The sequence below is a fragment of the Diabrotica virgifera genome, chromosome 7 (genome assembly GCF_917563875.1).
Source record: "Diabrotica virgifera virgifera chromosome 7, PGI_DIABVI_V3a".
NCBI lineage: Eukaryota > Metazoa > Arthropoda > Insecta > Coleoptera > Chrysomelidae > Diabrotica > Diabrotica virgifera.
In genome coordinates this window covers 171,589,859-171,616,694 of record NC_065449.1, presented here as the reverse complement: position 1 = coordinate 171,616,694, position 26,836 = coordinate 171,589,859, and the positions used below count along the sequence as shown (strand labels likewise).

Genomic DNA, 26,836 nt, shown 5'->3' with positions numbered 1-26,836 from the left:
AATCTCTTAATATTTTATTTGCTAAATGTACCACAAAAATAATTTTATAAAGTTATCCAAATATGTTTATCAATATCTTATTACATTAAACAACTACCTGAAAAGAGCATACCACCAACTACTTACCTACACAAAAAATGACTTTAAATGTCTTGCTACATCTTCATTTGAGAAGGCCTTACATTACGATTAATAAAAAATGTCATACCTAAGTAAAATGTTATAACAAAAAAACCGCTTAAAATTGATCTCAGTAAGACAACATTCATAAAAAGTTGCCTAAGTATAAATTTAAAATGTAGTGTCCATAATTTCTTAAATTATTTCATTTAAAAATGGCTCTCATATCCTCCATTCCATAATGCATTATATAGCCATTATAATGCAATATTCCCAACTGCTACACAGAAAAAATTTTGGCTCATTCAAAATCGCATAGTACGGCTTCTATAAGCAAGTTAAATATCTTGCATAATAATATGCTGCTTGTCTTATACCATTAAAGTTCTTCGGGTGGTTACTTCCTTGTAAACACCCCGAATGGAGTTGTTAATTCCCTATTCAAGTGGTTCATAGTCGAATGATCCTCAATGTGGGCGGTAATGGGCAGAATTAGCGATTGGATTATTGGATAGATACTTATCGTATTCTCCATCAAGCGTGCTATGGAAGAAATAACCTAAACAAATGCTTATCTTTAATTCAAATATAAAAGTATAACGGTATAACAGCTTGTTCACACATGAGGAATTGAATATGGTGGTGAGGAGCACCCAGTTTGAAAGAAAACAAATGCATAAGGGAACCTAGATGTCTCCTGATGGAAGGACAGTTAACCAGATTGTTCACGTATTAATGAAAATAAACCACATGGAATTTATAAAAAAAAATGTAAGAAGTATGAGAGGGGCTGCAATGTATTCGGACCATCTTCTGGTTAGAGCTATGTATATGTGGAAAAAGATAAAGACATGGGAAAAACAAATTAAAAAAGAAAAAATCGATATGATATAGAAAAACTAAGCGAAATGGAAATAAAAACAAAGTATATCAATGAAATCAATAAAGGGCTATTATCCCAGAAAGACAAAGAGAAACTAGAAATAGAGCTGTGTGGCAAACTACAAGAGAGGCGATAACTAGAGCAAATGATAAAATTATTCCACAAAAGAGACAAATAAAAGTAGGGAAGAATTGGTTTGATGATGCATGCCTTAAAATAGCAGAGGAAAAGACAAGATAAAGACAATTGGCATCAACAAATAATAATGATGGTATGAACCAGAGCTACAAAGATCAAGAAAAATAATGAGAATGGTATGTAGACAAAAAAAAAGAGAACACAATGAAAAATAATACGAGAAATAGATGAAAAATTTCAGAAAAAATAAATAGGGTCGTTTTATCAAAAACTTAAAAAAAACTTAAAGGGGATACCATAATTACAATTCATACCAATGAAATAAATAAAGGGCTATTATCCCAGAAAGACAAAGAGAAACTAGAAATAGAGCTGTGTGGCAAACTACAAGAGAGGCGATAACTAGAGCAAAAAATGATAAATTATTCCACAAAAGAGACAAATAAAAGCAGGGAAGAATTGGTTTGATGATGAATGCCTTAAAATAGCAGAGGAAAAGAAAAGATAAAGACAATTGGCATCAACAAATAATAATGATGGTATGAACCAGAGCTACAAAGATCAAGAAAAATAATGAGAATTGGTATGTAGACAAAAAAAAAAGAATACAATGAAAAATAATACAAGAAATAGAGGAAAAATTTCAGAAAAAATAAATAGGGTCGTTTTATCAAAAACTTAAAAAAAACTTAAAGGGGATACCATAATTACAATTCATACCAATGAAATAAATAAAGGGCTATTATCCCAGAAAGACAAAGAGAAACTAGAAATAGAGCTGTGTGGCAAACTACAAGAGAGGCGATAACTAGAGCAAATGATAAAATTATTCCACAAAAGAGACAAATAAAAGTAGGGAAGAATTGGTTTGATGATGCATGCCTTAAAATAGCAGAGGAAAAGACAAGATAAAGTCAATTGGCATCAACAAATAATAATGATGGTATGAACCAGAGCTACAAAGATCAAGAAAAATAATGAGAATGGTATGTAGACAAAAAAAGAGAATACAGTGAAAATAATACAGGAAGTAGAGGAAAAATTTCAGAAAAAATAAATAGGGTCGTTTTATCAAAAACTTAAAAAAAAAACTTAAAGGGGATACCATAATTACAATTCATAGCAATGAAATAAATAAAGGGCTATTATCCCAGAAAGACAAAGAGAAACTAGAAATAGAGCTGTGTGGCAAACTACAAGAGAGGCGATAACTAGAGCAAATGATGAAATTATTCCACAAAAGAGACAAATAAAATTAGGGAAGAATTGGTTTGATGATGCATGCCTTAAAATAGCAGAGGAAAAGACAAGATAAAGACAATTGGCATCAACAAATAATAATGATGGTATGAACCAGAGCTACAAAGATCAAGAAAAATAATGAGAATGGTATGTAGACAAAAAAAAGAGAACACAATGAAAAATAATACGAGAAATAGATGAAAAATTTCAGAAAAAATAAATAGGGTCGTTTTATCAAAAAGTTAAAAAAATTTAAAGGGGATACCAGAATTACAATTCATACATTAAAAGTAGATGGGACTCACGAGTGAAAAAGAATGAACTATTCAATGATCAAAATACAGATGAGAATGAAAATTTCCTTATAAAGAATGATGGCAGAATAATAGAACTCCCTAGTAAAGGAAAGATTAAGAGGATAATCAGTGTGCTCAAAAATAACAAAAGACCAGAACTACCATAAAGAATGGAGGGGAAGAACTACAAAAAATGATGTATAGCCTTATAAAAAGGATATCATCATTATCATCATCATCATCATCATCATCGTCATCATCAGTGGCGCTACAGCTCTTTATGAGCCAAAGCCTTCTTCAGAACAATCCTCCATTCGCCCCTGTCTCTGGCAACTCTCCTCCATGCTCTAATTCCAATAGATCTTAAATCAGTTTCTATGTTGTATTGGTACCTAAGTCTCGGTCTTCCTCTTGCTCGTTGTCCTATCGGCCCTCTTCGGTCAAAAACTTTTCTGACTATGGCATCTTCCTCTTGTCTGATTACATGACCTATCCATCTAAGGCGTGCTACCTTTATGAATTTTACCACGTCAGGTTCTCCAAAACTTCTATACAACTCAAAGTTGTAACGCCTGCGCCACAAACCTTGTTCTTTTATGCCTCATTTCTTGGTCATTCTGTGTAAGTGACCAAGTTTCTGAACCATATGTTAGCACTGGTCTTATTAGTGATTTGTATACAGTCAGTCAGTTTAATTTTTCTATGCACTTTTGAGGCCATCTGTCTTCTTAAGCCATAGTAACACTTATTGGCGAGCACTATTCTTCTTTTAATTTCTTCACTGACATTGTTATCTTTAGTTAGCAGCGAGCCTAAGTATATGAAGGTGTCGACACTTCCAGTTCTAGGTCATCAATTATTATTCTTGTATCGGGTTGCTTGACCTAGTGCAACACATATATTTGGTCTTTTGAACATTTATATTTAGTCCCATTCTCTGTGCAGATCCTCTTAACGACCGAAATGCTTCAGCCAGAGATTCTGTGGACCTACCTATGATGTCTATGTCATCTGCGTATCCGACAATTTGTACTGATTTGTTAAAGATAGTACCATTCGTAATAATCTGGGACTCTCGAATTATTTTTTCTAATGCCAGGTTAAATAAGAGACACGATAGTCCATCACCCTGTCTTAGTCCATTTTTGCAATGGAAGGGTCTTGAGAGATCGTTTTGGATTTTTACCATGCTCTCTGCACCTGTGAGTGTAAGTTCAGTTATTTATATTATAGTTATATGAAATTTAGTAGGTTTTAAGAGGTAGTTATTGCGCATTTTTTGACATACAACTAAGAATTTTATATTCACCATTGGCGTGCATACGGGTCATATTACCCGTATAATAAATTTCATTTGCATATCTCAACCGGTTTTAGAGCAATAAATAAATCGTCCGTTTGTAAGAAAAAATTCAACATCCCGTATCTCGGGAACGAAGCATTTGCGGACATATGTTTATAAAGCAAATGGTCATTATTTTTTCATGCAGAATTACCCCTTAAAATTTGTCGCACTTATTTAGAAACACCCTGTATTGATAAAGAACGTTGCTAGTTGTTAAAGTACCTAACTTTTTTATTATCCAACATAAGCGAATGAATCAAAAAGCAAAATCTTAAGAAAGCCAAAGGCTACAGTTGAGTTTCAATTTCAATATTTTATATACGCTAGAATATTCCACAGGGTGTTCCAAACTTTGAGGAAAAAAACACACTATCATTGTTACACCCGGTATACAATGACACTTATCTAATATTACACCGATATTTTTGAAGAATAAAGCTATACCATATTAAAAAAATCACTAAAATCGGACAACAGGTTTAGAAAGTATGAGACATCAAAAATGTCGCATTTTTAAGGTGGTGCGTTAATTTTGATGCATAGTGTATAATAATAGAAAATTTAACCTGATAATTTCCCCCGAAAAAGACAAAATGCACAGTTATAACAGCAATTTGCTAAAAAAATTAAAGCTGGAGGGTCAGGTATTAGAACAAGTGATGTGAGTTTTAAATATCTAGGAATCAGACTAGCTAGGCTACGGAAAGTTTGAAACAGGAGTGGAAGAATTAGGTGAATAGAATTAACAGGGCCACAGGATGCTTGAATAAAGCAACATGGAGAAACACAAATATCGGGACAGAAATGAAAGGCAAAATTTACAAAACATTCATCAGATCAATAGTGACATATGCGGCAGAAACACCACCCAACGTAGAGAAAATAAAGAGAATACTAGAAACAGCAGAGATGAAAACCCTTAGAAAAATCGATAATAAGACACTATGGGACAGAGCTAGAAGTACACAAACCGTCTCTCGCAGTCTTTACGACTGTATTTGTTGTCATTCCGCTTATATCATCGTTCCATTCTATTCTTTTCTTTCTTTCTTATCCAACCCTTCATGTTTCTCCAATTTTCATCTCCATCGTTCTATTCTTTTCTTTTCATCGTATATGTCATATACGATGGAGATGCAAATTAGAGAAACATGAAGAGTTGGATAAGAAAGAAAGAAAAGAATAGAATGGAACGATGATATAAGCGGAATGACAACACATACAGTCGTAAAGACTGCGAGAGACGGTTCCTCAAAGACCGCGAAAATGATGAAAAAGATGAGAAGACCGCGAAAACGATTGAACTTACTGGAGGCACATTGAAAAACAGATAAAGTCATGACTCCACAAAAAGAAAAAGAAGAATATTATAACACATTGGTAGTTATATAAAATATTTGGTGTGAAACACCATCTCATCAGTATTTATAATAAAAGAAAGCCAAACTGTATAAAATCGTTCGTTGTTGACACATGATTTTGATGTTTAGAAAAGCTTTCTCGATTAGTAGTATCAAACTTATAACCAATGTTTTTATAAAAATTAATATTACACTCACTCCGTTTTCTGGTTAACCAGCGTCGAATTTTGCTAACACTGCAATGTACAGGATGTTTGGTAAAGGATGGGCCATAGCTTAACCTTAGATTCCTGAGGTTAAAATAGGTAGATTAAGGCTAACTTACCTTAGTACAAAAGTTGATAATAACCTAAACACAGGGTGTCAAAGTTAAACTTTTATTTTATTTATTTTTGAACATTTCCTGACAGGTATGGGACAACAACACGAAATTTGGTAAATGGTGCTGGTATTGTACAATCTACTAAATTATGTTAAACAAACGTTTCTGGCTATTACCAGAGGCGTACGAAGGGGGAACGTGAATGGTTGACCCTTCCCAAATTCTACGCCACTGGCGAAATAGCTATTTTAGTGCAATTTTTTGATTCTCCAATACTTTCTATGTAAAAAACATAATCTTCATTCGTAACGATAAAGCCATTAGTTTTCGAGATATTTGAAGCTAAAAACGAAGGAGCATAATACATTAATCAAAATAAGTGTGCCTTTTCATTTTTAACTTCAAATATCTCAAAAAATATTGGGGAATCTAAAAATTATGCTAAAATAGCAGTTTCATCAGTGGCGTAGAATTTGGGAAAGGTCAACCATTCACTTTCCCCTGTCGTACGCCTCTAGTAGTAGCCAGAAACGATTATTTAACATAATTTAGTAGGGTGTACAGTGCCTACACTTTCTGCCAAGTATCACACGGATATGTCAAATTATTTTAAAGTATTCTTTTTTTAAATAATTTATTCTTTATTTAAAACTTTAAGAACTTGTGTGCCCGGTACTATAAAACTATTTGACATAATATCCTTATGGTACATGGCAGAAAGTGTAGGTACTGTAAACTCTACTAAATTATGTTAAATGATCGTTTCTGGCTACTACCAGATGCGTACGACAGAGGAAAGTGAATAGTTGACCCTTCCCAAATTCTACGCCACTGATGAAACTGTTATTTTAACATAATTTTTAGATTCTCCAATACTTTCTATGCAAATAATATACTATTCATTCGTAACGATAAAGTCATTAGTTTTCGAGATATTTGAAGTTAAAAATGAAAAGGCACACTTATTTTGATTAATGTATTATGCTCCTTCGTTTTTAGCTTCAAATATCTCGAAAACTAATGGCTTTATCGTTACGAATGAAGAGTATGTTTTTTACATAGAAAGTATTGGAGAATCAAAAAATTGCACTAAAATAGCAATTCCGCCAGTGGCGTAGAATTTGGGAAGGGTCAACCATTCACGTTCCCCCGTCGTACGACTCTAGTAGCAGCCAGAAACGTTTGTTTAACAAAATTTATTAGATTGTACAATACCAGCACCACTTACCAAATTTCGTGTTGTTGCCTGTCAGGAAATATTCAAAAATAAATAAAATAAAAGTTTTACTTTGACACCCTGTACTGTATTTATGTTATTATCAACTTTTGAACAAAGGTAAGTTAGCTTAAATCGACCTATTTTAACCTCAGGAATCGGTTAAGCTATGGCCCATTCTTCACCAAACACCCTGTATAGTGTCGGGAATATTACAGAAAAGTGAGCTGAGAGTGAGAGAGTCTGGAAGTCTGAAGCTCCCGAGTAGGGCCCGAAAAAGACTCCAGAGAGGTAGTCGAAAACTTCACATAGCCAAATTCGACGTAGTTTAACACGGAGACTTTGAAGTTAATATTAACTTTAAATAAATTTAATATATTAGGATTTCCAAATCTACTTGGTATTTCTATCCAGAAACTATTTCCCTCCCAGTCTGACTACGCTTTTAATAGTTAGTAGGAGTTCCTGTTGGATTTTGATTAAGTGCGGGCTTATAAGTCGTATATTCATTCAGTTAGTAACGCAAGTATTAAAATATATCTTGATATATGATGATATTGAAATGTTAAAATGACTTACCCACCAAATTTCATTGGCATATCTCAACTGGTTTTAAAGCAATAAAATAAATCGTCAGTTTGTAAGAAAAAATTCAAAATCCCATATCTCGGAAACGTAACATTTGCGGACATACGTTTATAAAGCCAACTGTCATTATTTTTCATGCAGAATTTCCCCCGTAAGTTTGTCACACTTATTTAAACACACCGTGTATTGATGAAGAACATGTATAGTTGTTAAAGTACCTAACTTTTTTATTATCGAACAATAACGAATGAATCAAAAAACAGAATGTTAAGAAAACCTGAGGCTATATTTGGGTTTTAATTTCAGTATTTTATAAATGCCAGAATATTCCACAGGGTGATGCGAACTTTGAGAAAAAAACACAGTTTGATTGGTAGACCCGGTATACAATGAAAATTTACCTGTTTAGCAACAATACTATTACAGTGGTATTGTTAAAGAATCAGGCTATAACATGTTCACAAAATCACCTAAATCGGCCACCAGGTTGAGGAAATATGAGACCTCAAAAATGACCAAATTTTTAAGTGGGCCGATTTCTATGCGCGTAAGTTTAGTTTATGTCGCATATCCATTTTATAAAGCCGAATTCAGACCAAGACTATACTAAATTCACAATCAAGATGCAATAGAAATAAACAAACCAAGACACTTCAATGTTACGAGGAGCACCCTTGAATCATGATTTACAATGTATAACTTTGTAAATCACGATTTGAGATTTATACACTGTATATACATTGAAAATCATAATTTGGGAGTGCCCCTCGTAACATTGAACTGTCTTGGTTTGTTTATTTCTACTGCATATTAATTGTGAATTTAGTATAAGTATAATGCATCGCTAATTTATTACGGAAAGAAAAAAATTACTGCTGTAGCCCATTCCTAGAAACAATAGACATGGTAACTTTATGGTAAAGCTAGCAGCGATATATCTCGATAGCAGGGACTAATTGAGTGTCTGAGAAAGAGAATGTACTATGCCACAAACATTTTTTTTTGAGTAATTAAAGGTTTTATTAGACGGAATATACACTGATGCTCGAACTGTCGGATTTTCAATTGCATTTTAGACAAACATATGCCACACTTAAAAGAAGTTCATATTATTGTTCCTTGATGGCAGCACTATGCAGAACTACAAAAAACCTCAATCTCAAGTTGTGTGGCATAGCCCCTTCTCTTACTCAGGCACTCAATTTTTAACAAGCTTGTCCATTAATTTAGTTTCAACGTTTTTGGCCGATATCTCGATTATCCCATGGGTGACTTGTGCTAGGGGATGATGGGGTAGTTTTGAAGGTTGGTCAGTGTACCAAGCGACAGCAATTAACTAGCAATAAAATATGCCGACAAGATAGGCCCTGTAACTATTTTCATTGTCGAGATATTGCTATTACTATGCTAGCTTTACCATAAAGACAGCATCACCATTGTTTCTCGTAAACGGTTGCATCACTAAATTGTTTCTTGGCGTAAATCTTCAGCAATAAATTAGCAATTAATTCCTCCACTTTTCTAGTTTCATAATTGTTGGCCTATATACAGTAGAACCCCGCAAATCCGAACTAATTGGGGACACAGCCTGTTCGGATTCCGAAAACTTCGGATTATCCGAAAGTTAGCCAAACTAATAATTCAAAGCTTCGTTGTCATTGATTTTGAGTCGCTGCACCTGTCTCACTCTATTTTTCCAAGCTCCATCACAAGATGACCTCCTAGAAGTCGTCCAACAACTCTCAGGATGTGAAAACGAAGAAGAAAGTGCAATTACAGAATGGATTGAAGGTGACGACAATGGTCACTAAGATTTTACGAATGAAGATATTGTAGACTTGGTTCAACCTCAAGGCAATCCTAATGAAGAAGAAGAAAGCGAGGAAGAAGTTTCTCTGGCAGATCGAGTGTCACACGCAGATGTCACTAAAGTTCTGGATGTGGCTCTATGTTATGTGAAGCAGAACTGTGCTGCTTTACCGGTCAATGTAATTCGTAAATGGTCCAACATCGCTGCATCAAGTCGTTCGCTACACCTCCATGCATCAGAAGAAAGTAACCGACTTCTTTAAGAATGCGCTTTAGGGCTGCAAACGTTCTCGTGGAGAGTGTGGACAATATTGTTGGACTCAAGTTGACTACGAGGGAACGGACGTAAGCTTCTGTTTAACTGCTTATAATAAACACTACGTATAAAGTATGTATTTTAATTTTTTTTAAATTTTAAATGCCAAAGTTCTATTAATCATACATTGTCCAATTTCCTGGTTTTACTCTGTATAATAAACATGTTTTTAAGTTTTTGTCTTGCATTTTTAATTTTTATTTCACATTCCGTTGGTTCGCATTATCGGGGTTGGGATTTGCCGGGTTCTACTGTATCTCGATTTTTTCGGGGATGAGATTTGCGCTAGACGATGAGATACTTTTTGGGGGTTGGTAAATATACCAAACAACAGCAACTGATGGGCTCTACAGCTCTTTTCATTCTCGAGATATAGCTATGACTATGCTAGCTTTACAGTAAAGTTAACATAACCACTGTTTCCCTGAAACGGCTACTGCAATAAATTATAGTATTGGTCTGAATTCGACCTTATAAAATGGATATGCTAACTTCACAGACATAAAAATAGTTTACGATTTCTGAAGGATGTCTAGTTGTGCTAAAAAAAACTGAAACAAGAAATTAGAGATGTCATGTCTGAATCCACCGAACACTGTACCACTGACTTCAATCAGTCTTTCAAAGTTCTAATTGAAAAACCGGACATTCCAGTTCTGTGAATTAAATTTAATGAACTTTGTGAATACCATCTGTGAATCTTTTAATTATTCTTATTAAGACAGACTTACGGGCGATAGTGTTTCATTGCCATGATTTACTTAACCAATACCGTTAAAATGATGTATTTAAGACGTACGCCTACCTAATGAACTGTTAATAACAATAAAAACAGCCAAAAACGAATACCTAGGTCACATCATGAGGAACAGCGAAAAATATGGACTGCTGCCACTAATCTTGCAGGGAAAAGTAGAAGGAAATCTACGTACTTGGTTCAACACAAAAACCAAAAATCTGTTCAGAAGAGCTGTGTGCAAAGTACAGATTGCCATTATGGTCGCCAACATCCGAAACGGATGAGCATTACAAAAAGAAGAAGACCTACACGGCGAACCTCGACATAATTGACGTTTCCTATACTTTGTACATTCCTTTTTCTCATTTCGTGAAAAAATTTTAAAATCCATCCAAACTACATACCGAACAAAGTGAATGAAATAACTAATATTAACTAAAATATTGACCGATTGACATAACTAAAACTGAATATTAAATCAATTTTAAAAAGTTAAGAGTGCAACAAAGAAGACGTATGTTACTTCAGTGTTCATTTTTTTGAATCTTGTCTTACAACTGAATGAATAATTGTACTTAGCCGAAGCTGAAAATGTCATTATAATCAATATAAAAGAACAAAAAATGATTCCAATGGGAAGTACACAATACTCATCCTCCTGTAGACTATCCTAATGCTCTGTAAATGAAAAAATGAAAACTCATGTCTCAAGTCACCTGCAAACAGAAAAACTAGATCATTAGTAAATCCAAACAAGTAAAAAACACAACTTAATTCTAATAAAAAAAATTTATTCAAACCCCTTTTGATGTACACAAACTCACTTGTTTTTATTACTACAATAAAAATGTCTTTGTTATATAGAAGTATAACACGAGTTGCACCTACCGGTTCAGCTGTTGAAGATGATACTAGACTTGGATGCAAATAATGTGAGTTGGAGTCTTGGTCCTGGTTTTCTGATATGCTCTCTAAAATAATATTTAAACTCTCGTTACTATTAGATCCATATACAAGGTGTCCCAAAAGTAGTGGAACGCTCGAATATTTCGCGAACTAAACATCGGATCGAAAAACTGAAAAATACGTGTTCAATCATTTTCAAAAATCTATGCAATGACACCAAACACCAACCCCCACTACACCCCCTGGAGGTGGGGTTGGGGGTAACTTTAAAATCTTAAATGGAAACCCCCAGTAAACAACTTTTATTCAAGACTTTTTTCGAACTGTGGATAGATGGCGCTATAATTGGGAAAAACGATTTATCCTGATACCATAGGTAAATTATAGAAACGGTCTAATATCTCACGAAATACACTTCCAAATGAGAAACTAAAAAACAGATTTTTAATCTTTTTCGAAAACCTTTCAAATAACACCAAACGTGGCCCTCCAACCCACGCCCTGGGGGTGGGGTGGGGGGTAACTTTAAAATCTTAAATAGATTCGGATCCGTCATTCGGATTTAATTTAAATAAATTACAGATTCGGATCCGTCACGAAAAATTAAGCAACATTTATTCGAAATATTTTTTAGAATTGGTAATAGATGGCGCTTTAATTGGAAAAATACGATTTATTAGCGCCATCTATCAGAAATTTTAAAAAACGTTTCGAATAAATGTTGCTTAATTGTTTATGGCGAATCCAAATCTGCAATAAAAAGTGGGGGTCTATTTAAGATTTTAAAGTTACCCCCCACCCCACCTCCAGGTTGGTGTTATCGATAGGTTTTCGAAAAAAATTAAAAATCTATTTTTTGGTTTCTCATTTGTACGTGTATTTCGTGAGAAATTAGACCGTTTCTATAATTTACCTATGGTATCAGGATAGATCGTTTTTCCCAATTATAGCGCCATCTACCCACAGTTCGAAAAAATGTCTTAAATAAAAGTTGCCTACTTTTATATAACGAATCCAAATTTGCAAGAAAAACTGGGGGTTTCCATTTGAGATTTTAAAGTTACCCCCACCCCACCTCCAGGGGGTGTAGTGGGGATTGGTGTTTGGTGTCATTGGATAGATTTTTGAAAATGATTGAACACGTATTTTTCAGTTTTTTGATCCGATGTTTAGTTCGCGAAATATTCGACCGTTCCACTACTTTTGGGACACCCTATATAATCGAAAAGATATTGCATAGCAATACTATTAGTGAAGTCACTGGAGGTGGATATTACCTCCAATTTCGTTGATCCTCCATCGATTAGCATGAAAATTGGTGAGTAGTTAGAGGATACTTTAAGAAACAAAAGTGACATGGTGCCAACTTGTGCTTTTACCCAGGAGTTGGGTGCCACCCCTTCCCAAGGGTGAAAATTATTTTATTAGCAAAATTTGTTATTAAAGTTATTAAAATAAATTAATTTTTTTGAGATAATAGAGAGTTATTGCCAAAGTCTTTTAAGTCGGCCTGTAATAAAAGATCCTTTATTTTGACATGGTTCTTTTAATAAAAGTTCCTTTATTTTGACATAACGTGTCAAAAATATGAAGAAAGGTCTAACTTCACTTGTATTTTGAATATATTATCTTATCGCTTCTTTGGATTGATAATTATGTATCATGGGATTGATATTTGATTAAACTTTCATCATTAAAGTTATAGACTAAGAGCCGTATAGGAAAAATTTGCTAATCATTTTAGGCACCATAAGATTCTATAACTTAAATAGTAGAACCTAAAAGAAAACGTTTGAACACTGTGCCGTCACTTTTCAGTGGCACATGCATCGACAGTGGCGCATCAAACTTTTCACTTTTGGACCGGATAAATAAATTATTTTTAAATTGACGGCATTAAGACGCAAGGAAGATATTAAAAATATGACATAAAAACTATATGCCGTACAAAAATAATGGTTCTGCAACATAAAAAAGATTTTCATTTTCCGCATATTTTCATTGATAAAAAAATTATAGAAAACTGTACGGCATGCATAATATTAAGTAAATATATATATTTTAAAGTTCTATTTTACTATGCCGTACGAATCTACTGGCTCAAACAGTTTCAACCCTTATGTAAATTTTCTCATTTCAACCCCTATTGACAAAAATTATTTAGAAAAGTACAGCACTGATTTCAGAGTATTACTTATGCTCTAAAATGATGAAAAACATGAGTGCCGTACAAATTATTTGGCAAAAAAATATTTATTCCATAATTTTGAGTGTTCTATACTAAACGCCATTTTTTGTAGTGAAAAATTAGTATTTCCTGAACGGCATAAATTTTAGAAGCTAGTTATTATACTTTATAAACTGTATGTGAAAATGCCGTACAAATATATTGACATAAAAAAAAATTATGGTGAATACAAATAATTATTTTTTTTTCAATTTTACTATTTGGAAAATCCATTTCCCAGCTACTATAATAATATTTAATATCATATTTCCACATAGTTTTAGAATATTCTATGACTAATAATGACAAAAATGTTCATGCCGTACATTTTTAACTATAGGGTTTCCCAAAATAAGTAGGAATTCCAAAGTAATTTTCATCATATTATGAAATCATACATTCCTGTACGGCACACACTTTATAACATTTACAACATCAAATGATGATGAAAATATATAATGCCGTTCATTTTTAATGGAACATTTATATACAGTTGGGTTCAAATTTTGAATTTTCTCGATAACCCTGTTTGGTCAAAGTTCCAGGCATTCCTATGCACACAAAAATTTGACAAACGTTTATTGTTTTTCTCAAAATATATTTAATAAATACTATAATTGATCACAGTTACTGAATATTTAAATGTGCTATTTTTACTATTAACTGAAGCAGGTTCACATCAATGCACAGAATTCTCAGATTCGTGGTTTGAGGTTCCCCAGAACAAAAATTATCAATCGGTACAATTTCAATAATCCACATAAAGAAGGTACACCTAATCCTTATTGAACACGGTAATTCAGTTTTTTTTTTATATGTCGATTTAAGCTCTTACCTTAGTAGGAAAGTTGGTAATAACTGAAATAGAGGGTGTCAAAGTTAAAGTTTTTTTATTTATTCTTGAATATTTCCTGGCAGGCATGGGACAACAACACGAAATTTCGTAAGCGGGGGTTTTTTGAAACGAGAAATCTAAATTCGTTACCAAAAATGATGTATTACCCAGAGGGCGCCACATACGTCTTTCAGCACTCATTTAATACCTCCAATTTTTGTATCCCACACTCTACATACTTTTTGAGCCAAAACTTTTATTCTCTTAATATTTTTACTTAAAATAGATATATGTAATTACTAAATTCATCTCGCTAAACTCAACCGTTTTCGAAATAATCGAATTTTAAATCTGCGATGCTACAGTAGTTATATCCGAAAAATAAACTTGAAACCATAACTGTAATTATACACATAGTTTCAAAAGTTATGCATCACCCCTCTAATTCACGATGTTTACGCTTTTATAAATCCGTATCTTTATTACATATTTAATGGGTCTTTTTTATAAAAAATATACCTTTTTTGGTTTTTTATTTTATTTGAATACCCATTTAATTTATTTAATAAAAAACTAGGGTAGGTCATACAGGAAGTATTTATTATAATATCAAAGACTCCTACGATTTCCTGTCTGACTACCTCCCCTTGTTCGTAAAATGGACTGCTCCGGACTTACTTAACCTAGCCACCACCTAGCTCCAGTGCAGCTGTACCTAGATGCAGTGAATTTTAAAAATCTTCACTGAATTCTCGCGCATTGTTTTCTTTTAGGTTTTACTATTTAAGTTATGGATTCTTACGGTGCCTAAAATCATTAGCAAAATGGTTTTCATCCTTGATTATTTTTTTTAATTAATAATAATATTATTATATATAATAAATATAATATATAATATTATTATATTTATACAATACTATTATATAAAAAAAAGAGGTATTTGTGTATACGAAATGTGTACGAACGTAAGAAGTTGCTTTTCTCTTGATGAATAACCAATCGCGCCTAAAGAAGTATAATTTAAATAAAAATTAATATTAATTTTTTAATTTCGGGTTATTATGTATTAAACAATTTCTTGTGTTGAATTATTTTAAAAATATACAAGGCTTTATTGAAAGTTAAGAATTAATTTGTAAGGCAAAGTAAACAAAATAGATTGTGAGGTAGCCGCGCGTACAAAAATTTAAAAACAATGCATGAAAAAAATTATTGCAGTTAATAATATGCAAATGATTTTGGAGGCTTTTTGCTTCATCGTGCCACAATATTTATACGGGATTAGCTTTTAATAGTCTATTTTTAATAAATTGAAAAAAGACAATAATTTTTTACTAAACCTTAAACGGAAAATTCATTTTCCTACTGTGACCTCATGTGCCATTCAAAATGTACGGCATACTAATTTGGGGACTATTTTTATATATAACCTTCTAAATGTTCTGGTTTTAGGGTGCCTGAAATAAATTACCTTATTCTACGTAAAAAGTGAGGGTTGAGCAAGGGTTAAAACTGCATTTGGGCCAATGAATTTGTACGGCATAGTAAAATATAGTTATGAAATAAATATATTTACTTAAACTCATACACGCCGTACAGTTTTCTATAATTTTTTTATCAATGAAAATATGCGAAAAATGAAATTTTTTTTTACGCTGCAGAACCAATATTTTTTACGGCATATAGTTTTTATATCTTATATTTTTAATATCTTCCTTGCGTCTTAATGCCGTTAATTTATAAATAATTTATTTATCCGGTCCAAAAGTGGAAAGTTTGATGCGGCACTGTCGACGCATGTGCCACTGAAAAGTGACGGCACAGTGTTCAAACGTTTTCTTTTAGGTTCTACTATTTAAGTTATAGAATCTTATGGTGCCTAAAATGATTAGCAAATTTCACCTATCCCGGCTCTTAGTCTATTATACATATGTTGGGTTTTATTTTATTAAAAAGAACTCTAAATAATAAAAGTTTATTCTCAAATATAGATTACTGATGTTTTGGCCCAAACGAATATAAAAAAGAACATTTTAGTGAAGCTTGAGTTATTACAAAAAGTTGTAAAAAGGAATGTGTAAATAATTTTAGTGTTTAATAATTACAATGATTAGACATAGAATATCGTTAACCCATTTATTAAACTCAATATATTTTACATTTTTGTATAGAAATAAATATTTAATAACAGATATATAAGAGGTAATTTCAATAAATTTTAATGAAGGATAGGATTTGTTAAAATTCTGGATTCAAAATAGAGTTCAATTCAACAATATTCAATAGTTATTATAAAAAGCTAACAAAATAAAACAAAGGTTCAAGTATTTATTTTTGAAATTTTAATCTTTTATGGATTAGAATCTATAGTTTTTAATCAAAAGTATTAATACACTTTCATTTTCATGCAATCTTCTTGTTTTTTTCCCTACCCGTTTCGGATATTAGCAATCATATTAGCAATCATAACCTTGCTAGCTGCGATCCGAAACAGTTCCGTTGATATTCTCCCTCTATCGGGTCCTCTTTTACCTTTGACTGTACCTTGCAATATGTACTGCAGCAGGGAGTAACGATGCTGATTTCTCATAATGTTTCCCAGATACTACAGTTTTATGCGTTTAATAGTAAACACAATCTCCAATTCCTTCTTTATTCCTCCTAGAACCTCCTTTTTCGTGATCCATTTCATGCCATCAGTATTTGTTTATTTAAACACTGACAAAAAAATTAATAAAAAACCACCATGAAGCTAATTCTTCTATTATATTTTTGTCTATCAGGAAGTTTATCTGACAGATTAGATATTAGAGGTCTTTTCATCTCCAGATAACTAATTATTGGGAAGTTTATCTAACAGTATGTTTAGTATCTGTATTTTCAGCTCTGGATAACTAGTTATCGATGAGTTTTTCTGACAGATTAGTATCTAATCTGTCAGATATTTATTAGTATCTAATCTGTCAGATAAACTTCCTGATAACTAGTTATCCAGAAGTGAAAAGAGAGGGCCTTAATGGAACGTAATGAACATATTTTAAACGATAAAAGATCAAACACCAATAGCATGTATTGCTATTGGTGTTTGATCTTTTATCGTGTTTGATACAAAAAAATTTATTTATAAATTTATTTAAAAACTGCTAATGATAATAAAATACTTAAAATCAGTCACCAATATAATAATTATATTTATTTACAAATGTATTGACAAACTGCAGTCCAACAAAAATAAAAATTAGTTTAAGCTTGCTTTAAATGTCGAATAACACACAATTTTTAAACAAACACACACACAATTTAGTTGCATTAGATTAGCTCCTGGTTGAAAATGTACTGCCATAGCTTCTATATCAATATCAACAGCACACTCATTTGCCAGTATTTCAACGTTTTCTCTATTATCTACTGCAATATTATATAAAACTGAACAAGCTGATATTATTCTTTGAACAAAAGGTAACTTGCATCTCATTACATATGTTAAAATGGGAAATCTCTTCAAAATACCAAATGTTCTTTCAATAACAATTCTTGAAGGGATTTGTGATTGATTATAAAACACAACTTCTGTCTGAAAATTCTGCAATGGTCATTAGGTAGTTGAGGACTTGATATCCACTATTCTCTAATATATTCTCCAGAAATTCCCCATTTTATATACCCATAATATGCAAAAGTATCTAAAAACTCTTAAAATAGTATGTCCAATAATTGCACTTCCATATTATTGAACGATGAGTATTATGGGATATGTTGTTCTTTAAACATCTTTAAGTGACAAAATAATTAAATTTAACGTTTTACTCTTTTCAACTATCTTATTTTAATTTTTATCAACAAATGGAATTTTATAGGTTACTTTTATATTTTCATTACAAAAATATTTTGTCATTTGTCAAAATAAAAGACTCCTTAACTGCGTTTGCAATAGCACTCTTTAGACCCGTCCTGTATCTGTCCTTTATTAAAGTATCCTGTAATAAAGGATCCTTTATTTTGCGTTGGCAATAACTCCCTAATAAAGATCAAAGATTTTAATTTTTCGTGAAAAAAATGTTTGCTAAAAATATATAATTACTAAACACTTGTCAAAGTACTCAGAAATACCTATCAAATGAGCTCCAGAAGAAGTTGATAGTCTCATTTAATAAATATTTCTGAGGAATTTGATAAGTGTTTAGTAAGTATGTGTTATAAAATGCATCGTTTTTCCGTTATCTAGGCTTGAATACTAAGTACTCGCCAAAAAAATATACATTAAACTAGTAGCTTCCATCCGGAGATGCAGACAAACAAATAAAATTTTTGGGGGTTTACTTGGATGTAGGAATATGTTGGAAAGCTCATACAAGGTCCCTTGTTGCTAAGTTAGGAACAGCTTTTCTGATTAGAAGACTTTCTGGGTGTGTATCTCAGTTCACTTTACAACAGGCCTATTTTACACTGTGTCATTCACATATCAGCTATGCAATTTTGGCATGGGATCACAGTGCTGGAGCCAAAGATGTCTTTCGTATCCACAGAAGAATAGTAAGGATAATTGCTGGCCTGTCCTATCAGAAAATAAGCATTTGTTGCACTGCACATACTAACTCTACCTTCACTATTTATTCTAGAGAGTATTGTTCATGTAAAACAAAATATAGATCGTCATCAAAGACATGAGGATGTACACCGATATGAAACCAGGAATAAGTATGCCTTAATACTGCCCTACACCAGGCTCCAAAGAAGTAGAGACGGACCAAACTCTTATGGTGTAACATTTTACAACAAGCTGCCTACTGAAATTACTGAATTGCCAATTTTACAATTTAGAAAATCACTAAAGAATTTTCTCATTAGTCAAGCATTTTACAGCAGTGATGAATTTTTAAATTTTAACTTTAATGTTTGGAACTGGGTTGTGAATTGTTGAATTGTACTTTGTTTATTCTTAGGAACCCAGAAAGTGTTTGTCTTAATCAATGAATGTATTATTTTATATTATGAATTGTGTTTTTATATTTGTATTTTATATCTGTGAACTAAAGTTGTACACTATTTTTTGACGTATGTAAGTACTTTTGTATATATTAACATGAATAAATGGCTTGACTAGGTACCTATAACTCACTTTGAATTGATATTAAAAGGTTTTTCAAGTAAGAAATTTATTCGATTTTTTATTAGCTTCAATTTTAGTAATAATAGTTTTGTAAAAACAGTTTTTGAGTTATTTATGAAAAATCACTTTAAAACATGCATTTTTTTCATGAAAAATTAAAATCTTTGATCTTCAGTAACTCAAAAAGTATTTATATTAATAACTTGATACTACAAATTTTGTGCCTTTATCGAATTAAAGGTAAAAGCGTAAGTTGGTATCATACCACTTTTGTTTCTTGAGGTATCTTCTAACTACTCACCAATTTTCATGAAAATCGATGAAGGTTCAACGAAATCGGAAGTGAAAACCTTCAGTGACTGCACTACACACTGTACTCTCAACATTGCAAGCACTAAGTTTAGACCAGGGCGGGTCTGTTTTGAGGTGAATGTGAGAGGTGGCCTTCGGATTTTTGCAGATAAAGTTAGGCGATATCTTCAAATAATAATTGACTTATACTACCTCTCAAATATGCCCGCAAGGTTAATAAAAAAATTGAAGTATTTAAAAATTTCGAAAAACATCGTTAGTTTTTCTACTCTCTTTGCTTATAACTTTAAAACGATTCATTTTGGAACAAAGTCATACGAAATTAAATAAAAATAATTAAGTTTTCTATGAGGTACGACTGGTTAAAAATGTTTTAATTTATTACCCTTGCTGCAAAATAGCAATAAATACAAAATAAGGGAGTTAAACAAGCCTATTCTTATTCAATGTTTTTCAACCACTTACATAGGTTGCACTCAAGACCTTTGTAATTCGCTTAGAAAATTTTTATAATATACTTAAACCGTCCACCAAATTTCATTAAAATCGACTTAATAGGTTTTGCATAATAATGTTGCAATCTAAATTTTTTTAAAACTTTCGAAACAAAAACTAGACCATTTAGACGTTTGCCAATTTTCTTACATATAAAGAGGCACTCTAGTTATCTAATGCACTTTACAGAATTTAAATCGGATTATTTAGGCGGCCTAGTCAATTTTTTAAAGTTATAAACAATTTTTTGGCTTATAAACAAATTGAATATCTCGGTAACTATTATATTAAATTAAATTCAGAAAACAGCACTGGAAAGGCATCGGCAAGGCGCTTCTTTTAAAAGAAAAAATGTTGAATTGTAGTATGTTGATAGTTCCTGAGATGCATCTGGTCAAAGTTGGCCGATATTTGCGACAAAGTCATAAACAATAGGATGGTAGTCTTTGAACCATTACCTTCTTCTTTCAGTTATCTTTCTCCATACCAATTTTCATATGTTTAGAAACTCATAACATTTATTATAATTGTAAAAACGATCGGTATTGTGCGATTATTTGGTATAAAAACATCAAAAGAACTAGGTTGAAGAAAGTTGAATTTCAAAGTTCAAAATCGGTATATGTAAGTAAAACAATGCGAATTCTCAGCTTCCAATTGAGCAATTTTCTGCATTTTTTAATCTGCAATAACTAGAGTAGAGCCACCTAACCTAAATATGCTTTAGTTTTGTTATAATAAATTAATTTATTGATAACAAAATAAAACCACATATTTTTTCCTAAGTTATAGAATTTTTTTTAGAAAAAACACGTGTACCTTATATCCTTCTGAATAAAAATATTCTCATTTGAATGCTGTATAATTATTTAAACAATGTTTGTTTAAAATAGGAAACGGTTGAATGCTCGAATATATGAATTTTACGGTAATAAAAGGCATTACAGACATGTTTAAACACATTAAAAATTTTTGTTAATAAGAAATTGAAAAAAAAAACATAAAAAGTAGTCAGAGTTAGAAACTTTTATTCAAGTTTCAAATGACAGAGGGAAGGATAAGTTGTTCCAGTTGCCATAAATGGGCTTACAATTCATGTGCAGGTGTAGAAGATGAGGATGATGAAGAAGTACTTCATAAGTAGGCAGCAGTACTTCATAAGCAGTAGGCATAATGGGGTAATCTACACTATTTTTTGTTTCTCCATATAATAAGAAAAACTTTTACTATTTTTAACTTTAAGTAACGTTTACACGTATCCAGTAACTGGCGCCAGTCTCACTGGAATGCGAGTGCTTGACTAAGACAGCGCTGGATAGGTTCGTTTACACGTATCCAGTAACTTGCGCCAATCTCACTGGCACTCTTATTAAAAATCCTAATACGGCCACTGAAACCACAGGTACGACAACGCCAGCGACTGGAACGCTGTGTTAAAGTAACGTTTACACGTATCCAGTAACTGGCGCCAGTCTCACTGGAATGCGAGTGCTTGACTAAGACAGCGCTGGATAGGTTCGTTTACACGTATCCAGTAACTGGCGCCAATCTCACTGGCACTCTTATTAAAAATCCTAATACGGCCACTGAAACCACAGGTACGACAACGCCAGCGACTGGAACGCTGTGTTTACACGTGTCTACAACCACTGGCACGAGGTTAGAGGGGACGCGGACGAGTGCCACTGGCACGGAAAATAGACCAGCCTTCTATTCGAGACAGCGCTGGCAGACAGCGCTGGACTGGAACAAAAAAGCGTTTACATGATGCCAGCACTGTCGTTCCAGTGCGACTGGCGCCAGTTACTGGATACATGTAAACGCGCCTTAACACGTGTCTACAACCACTGGCACGGGGTTAGAGGGGACGCGGACGAGTGCCACTGGCACGAAAAATAGACCAGCCTTCTATTCGAGACAGCGCTGGCAGACAGCGCTGGACTGGAACAAAAAAGCGTTTACATGATGCCAGCACTGTCGTTCCAGTGCGACTGGCGCCAGTTACTGGATACATGTAAACGCGCCTTTAGGTTATAGTAATAAATAGTTACTACTAACTATAACAATCATATTTGCAAAGTACTCAACTCCCAAGACGGTACCATAAAATTTTTATTAAAATTTTGCGCATTTCGACTCAACACGAGCCATCATCAGCAAAATATAGGAGAAACCAAAGAACTGACCCAGGAAGGAGGAACAAGCGGTCCTTTGTTCGCAAGATGGTTCCTCCCGATGAACACGCTTTTTAATATCTTCCACACAAAAAAACCACCATATGGTGCAGTTGACCCACTACATGGTAAGCATCAGTCATTGTTTGCTCCGTACTAATGCCTCAAAAATTGTCAATTCGCATAGTTTAAAAATAGTGAAAGTGATCCAGCAAGAACATTACACTATCCACTAACTGGGCAAAATTCAATGTGTCCAAATAGACTATTAATAAGAATTAGAATTACACAAAGACTATATATAGACTTTTTATCAGCAATTTATTTTCGAATGTTTTTATTTTATTATTATTGGGTGCAACTCAATTGCACTAGACAAGAAATATTAATCATCCATTTATAAAAATGTTTTTGGCCGGAAATGGGAACGGATCCGGTCCAGTCAATAATATATATAATGCACAAATGAATCAACCCTCAAATACAATAATACCAATACAACCAAATCATCAATATATGCAACAACACAACTCTGTGTCAGCAGATATGATGCACTATTATCAAAATCAATTCCCACCTCTTCCAAATATGTACACTCATCCATCTAATTTCCAAAATTTATCCTTACCTCAAATGAACCAAAACGCAGTTCCTCCACCTCCAGAGATACACTCAAAAAATTTCGAAGAAGGAATAAATTTAGTAATGAAACACAGACTTACTCACAATCATTTAATTATACTTTGACGACCGGTTTCGATCTCTACAATATACAGATCATCTTCAGGTCGGCGTTACAAGTAGTTAAATGCTACAATAAGAGAAAACTTGTGTTAGACCAGTGTCTGATTGAAGAGATGTTAATAGAAAGCCAAATTTAAAAAAATTTTTATAAAATTTTTTGACATAAAGGTTTGCAACTGTTGACATTTCAGAATATTGGTATATACAAAGTCAAACCTATGAGTAAAAATGCTCATAGTCATGTATGTGCAAATGGGTGCATACAGTTTGAATTTGTTGAAATTAAAATTTTTAACCATTAAAAAACAAAATAAACATAAACTGACTTAAATATGCTTCCAAATTCAAAGTAGTAATAATAAAAGAGATAGTAATATTGTTCTAATCTACTTACATGCCGTTACAAGGATTGCGTTGCAACTTAGTTGTTGTCATATTAGTACGTCCAAATTATGCTAATTGGTTTGTTGGGATAGTGATAGGGTAAACAGACATGTTACGTAGGTTAAAACACAGTAAGATTTCGAATTTGGAATGGATCCTGAAGGAAGATGCGTATGTGAAACGGGTGATGTTTTGTTAGAATGGAGAAAGACAATGCTCCAGGAGTTGCGTATTAATTGTAGCAAAGTATGAAATGTTATTCTAGGCTCTTGTACAAATGTGATGGTCTTAGCTCGTAGATGTTATACGATGCGGGCAGAGGTCAAAGCATAGGAAATGACAAATAGGAAAATGTTGTCATAAATTAATCTAATTTAAGATATGTTGTTCTCAGTAAGTTAACTGAGGGATGTCATAAGTATAATAATATCATAATATTATGAAGTAGTAAGTGCCATACACTGTGAAACTATGAAGTGTATAGAAATTAAAGGAAAGCTAGTTAGTTAAATGAAAAAATATTAATATCAAAACATCGGTTAAGAAACTTTAAATTGAAAAATTGAAAAAGGTAAGAAATTGATAAAATTAAAGATTATTTTGTTTGAGCTATTGTATAATGGGATATGTACAAAGAAAAAGAAAGAAACGAAATATTAATGGAAGGGTGTAGGCACTTACTTGAGAATAGTTTTTAACTAAATAAATAAATTAACACATAACACATAGGGTTTAAAAGCACAAAGACATAACAATTATTGGTAAAAGGTTTTTTTAAGGGAGGTAGCACTACATTTCCCCAATTACTATTTAACTTAGTTTTTACTTCCTAAATTGAAGTCTAGTTTTTGTGTTTTCAAGAGGGAATATTGACAGTGTAGGCAGATGTAGGTTATCTGAAATGTCAAAACACTTCTTCTCAAATGTTGTACAGTAGTTGCCTATTTTAATTAAATCTCTTAGTAACATAAAGTATACAGCATTTTCAAATTTTACAAAAAAGATAGTTGTTAATTTATAGCATTAATAACAAAATCTAAACTATATGTGTAACCACTATTGTGAAAAAACTGTTGTAACAATAATAAAAATACATGATTAATTATTCTACATTAGTATTCAAGTAGAGAAGAATTAAAGTAGAGAAGAAGTGTTGAGTTTAAGTTTAAGTAGGCAGTGCATAATCTAACGTACAAGCATATCACCTGTTGCATAATTGTAGATGAGTAAGATAAATTGATTAGCCTAGTCTATTTAAATTTAGTAAATGAAAACAGATATAAAACTTGAAAGTTATAACGAAGAAAAAGAAAAGAAAGTTGGTTGGTAGTATTGTTAATATTGTAGTCGTGGCAATGCCACGTCAACGAGGTAAAAGGAAGCGGAATGTTTAATGACAGGTGTGTGGAGGGAGGTAGGGGGGGTGTTAATTTAAAAGAGAACCTAAAGTTTGTTTAAATCCTATTTGTATTTAAGTATTGGTGCCAACCAACTTCCTCATGCGCCATAAATGGTAAGTTATAAATTTAAAGTATTTAATAGATTAAAAGGTTTTGATAACTTGTACAAAATAATCATGCACTTCCATAGCGGAACCTATTAAATTTATAAAGCTATAATATAAAATGTGTAGTCTTAGTGAATTCAAAATAATTTAGGGTGACATTTTTAAATTGAGAAACACGTGTTTAATGTTTAAGAATATTGCACTGATCAAACTCCGTATTAAATGTTCAAACGGTCAGGCACCTATGGGATATTAACAGAATGAGCTCAAATGCCATACCAGCAAATTTTCTGACATTTTAAAAAAGTTGTAGGTTACCATTTTTATATCACCACGTGGAAAAGTGCAGATGGTAATTGATTGTCCAGTAATGAAGCTAAGATGGGAAAATTGGCTGTGTACTGAGCTACAAAATCATCAAATTCAACAGGAAACGAACAATGGAAAATGGATTTGAATAAAATTAAAATTAGCGGGATTTTGGAAATTAAGAGTGAGTAGTTGTTGTAACTTTTTAAAAATTGTAAGAGTGTGTATAAGATTGTGAGTTGGAACTATGGAGTAGTTTGAATGAAAAGGCGGGTACGATAACTGCTGTTGGTGTATGTATATTGAAAGATAGATTTGAAATAAAATTTTAGATTTTGCAGGTTTGAAGTTTTAATTAGATGTCAGGTTGTGTACTGTACTAAGAGTGGGTTATTTTATAGTAAAACTGAATAAGCTGGTATAAATTCAAGCTCTAATTGGGCATTCAATGTATGTCTAGTAGGGTCCTTTAAAGATTTTAAAATCTCAAAATGTTCCAGGTTATTCAGGACGTGGCCCTTTTTGCAGATGTGAAGAATTTTGAAATCAATGTCCGGATTGAAATTATGGTTGGAGTTACGGATATGTTGGGAAAAATGAGACTGTCCAGATGTTGGGCGCTGTATGTATCTAAGATGTTCCTTCAATCTGGTGTCGAACGATCTAAAGGTTCTTCCGACGTAATATGACGAGCAGGTATGGCATTTAAGCTCATAAACTCCACAACACTCAGATCTATCACGACTGTCCTTGTTATTCAAGAAAACCAAACCTAAATTTGAATTAGTTCTAAAAGAAATATTACAGTAATCTTTAAAAATATGAGCTAATTTGTAAGAGAATTGACCTGTAAATGTTAATGATCTATATGGTTTTGGCTCCTGTTCGACTGGAATAGGCTGTGTATATACTCGATGTTCTAAAATTCTATTTGTTTTTTTGTGTAAAATTTTATTTACTAAGTCCACAGTATAACCATTATTAACTGCTATTTGTTGGATAATTCTTAATTCTTTATTAAATGAAGTTGAAGTCAATGGGATAGAGACAAGCCTGTTGATGTAACTATAAAAAGCAGCCAGTTTATGTTGTATGGGGTGGTGTGAATCGGCAGGGATAACTGTACCTGTATGTGTTGGTTTTCTATAAATACCAAAGTCAATCGTTCCATTTCTGAGTGTCAATGTAAGATCTAAAAAGTTCAAACTCTTTGAGTCATTCTGAATCTCTAAAGTAAATTTAATAGTGTCATGTAAAGTATTGAGGAAATCTAAGAAATCGTGAAGAATGTCAATTGTGCCATTCCATATTATTAAAGTATCGTCAACATACCTAGCGTAAAATTTAATATAATCTGTAAATGGATTATTTTTCACTATTTTATTAGATTCCAAGTCATTTAGAAAAATATCAGCTAATATCGGTGAAAGAGGAGATCCCATAGCTAGTCCGTCCGGC

The 26,836-nt window shown here is 32.6% G+C and overlaps 1 protein-coding gene across 1 annotated transcript in view; it reads right to left on the bottom strand.

Annotated features, from left to right (window-relative positions):
• LOC114329409 (protein suppressor of white apricot) overlaps positions 1–26,836 on the bottom strand; it is a 116,531-nt gene that overhangs the window by 36,313 nt on the left and 53,382 nt on the right. Inside the window, exon 5 of the mRNA XM_050655234.1 lies at positions 11,264–11,346. Within this exon, the coding sequence (XP_050511191.1) occupies positions 11,264–11,346 (83 nt within the window). The remainder of the gene's footprint in view (positions 1–11,263; positions 11,347–26,836) is intronic.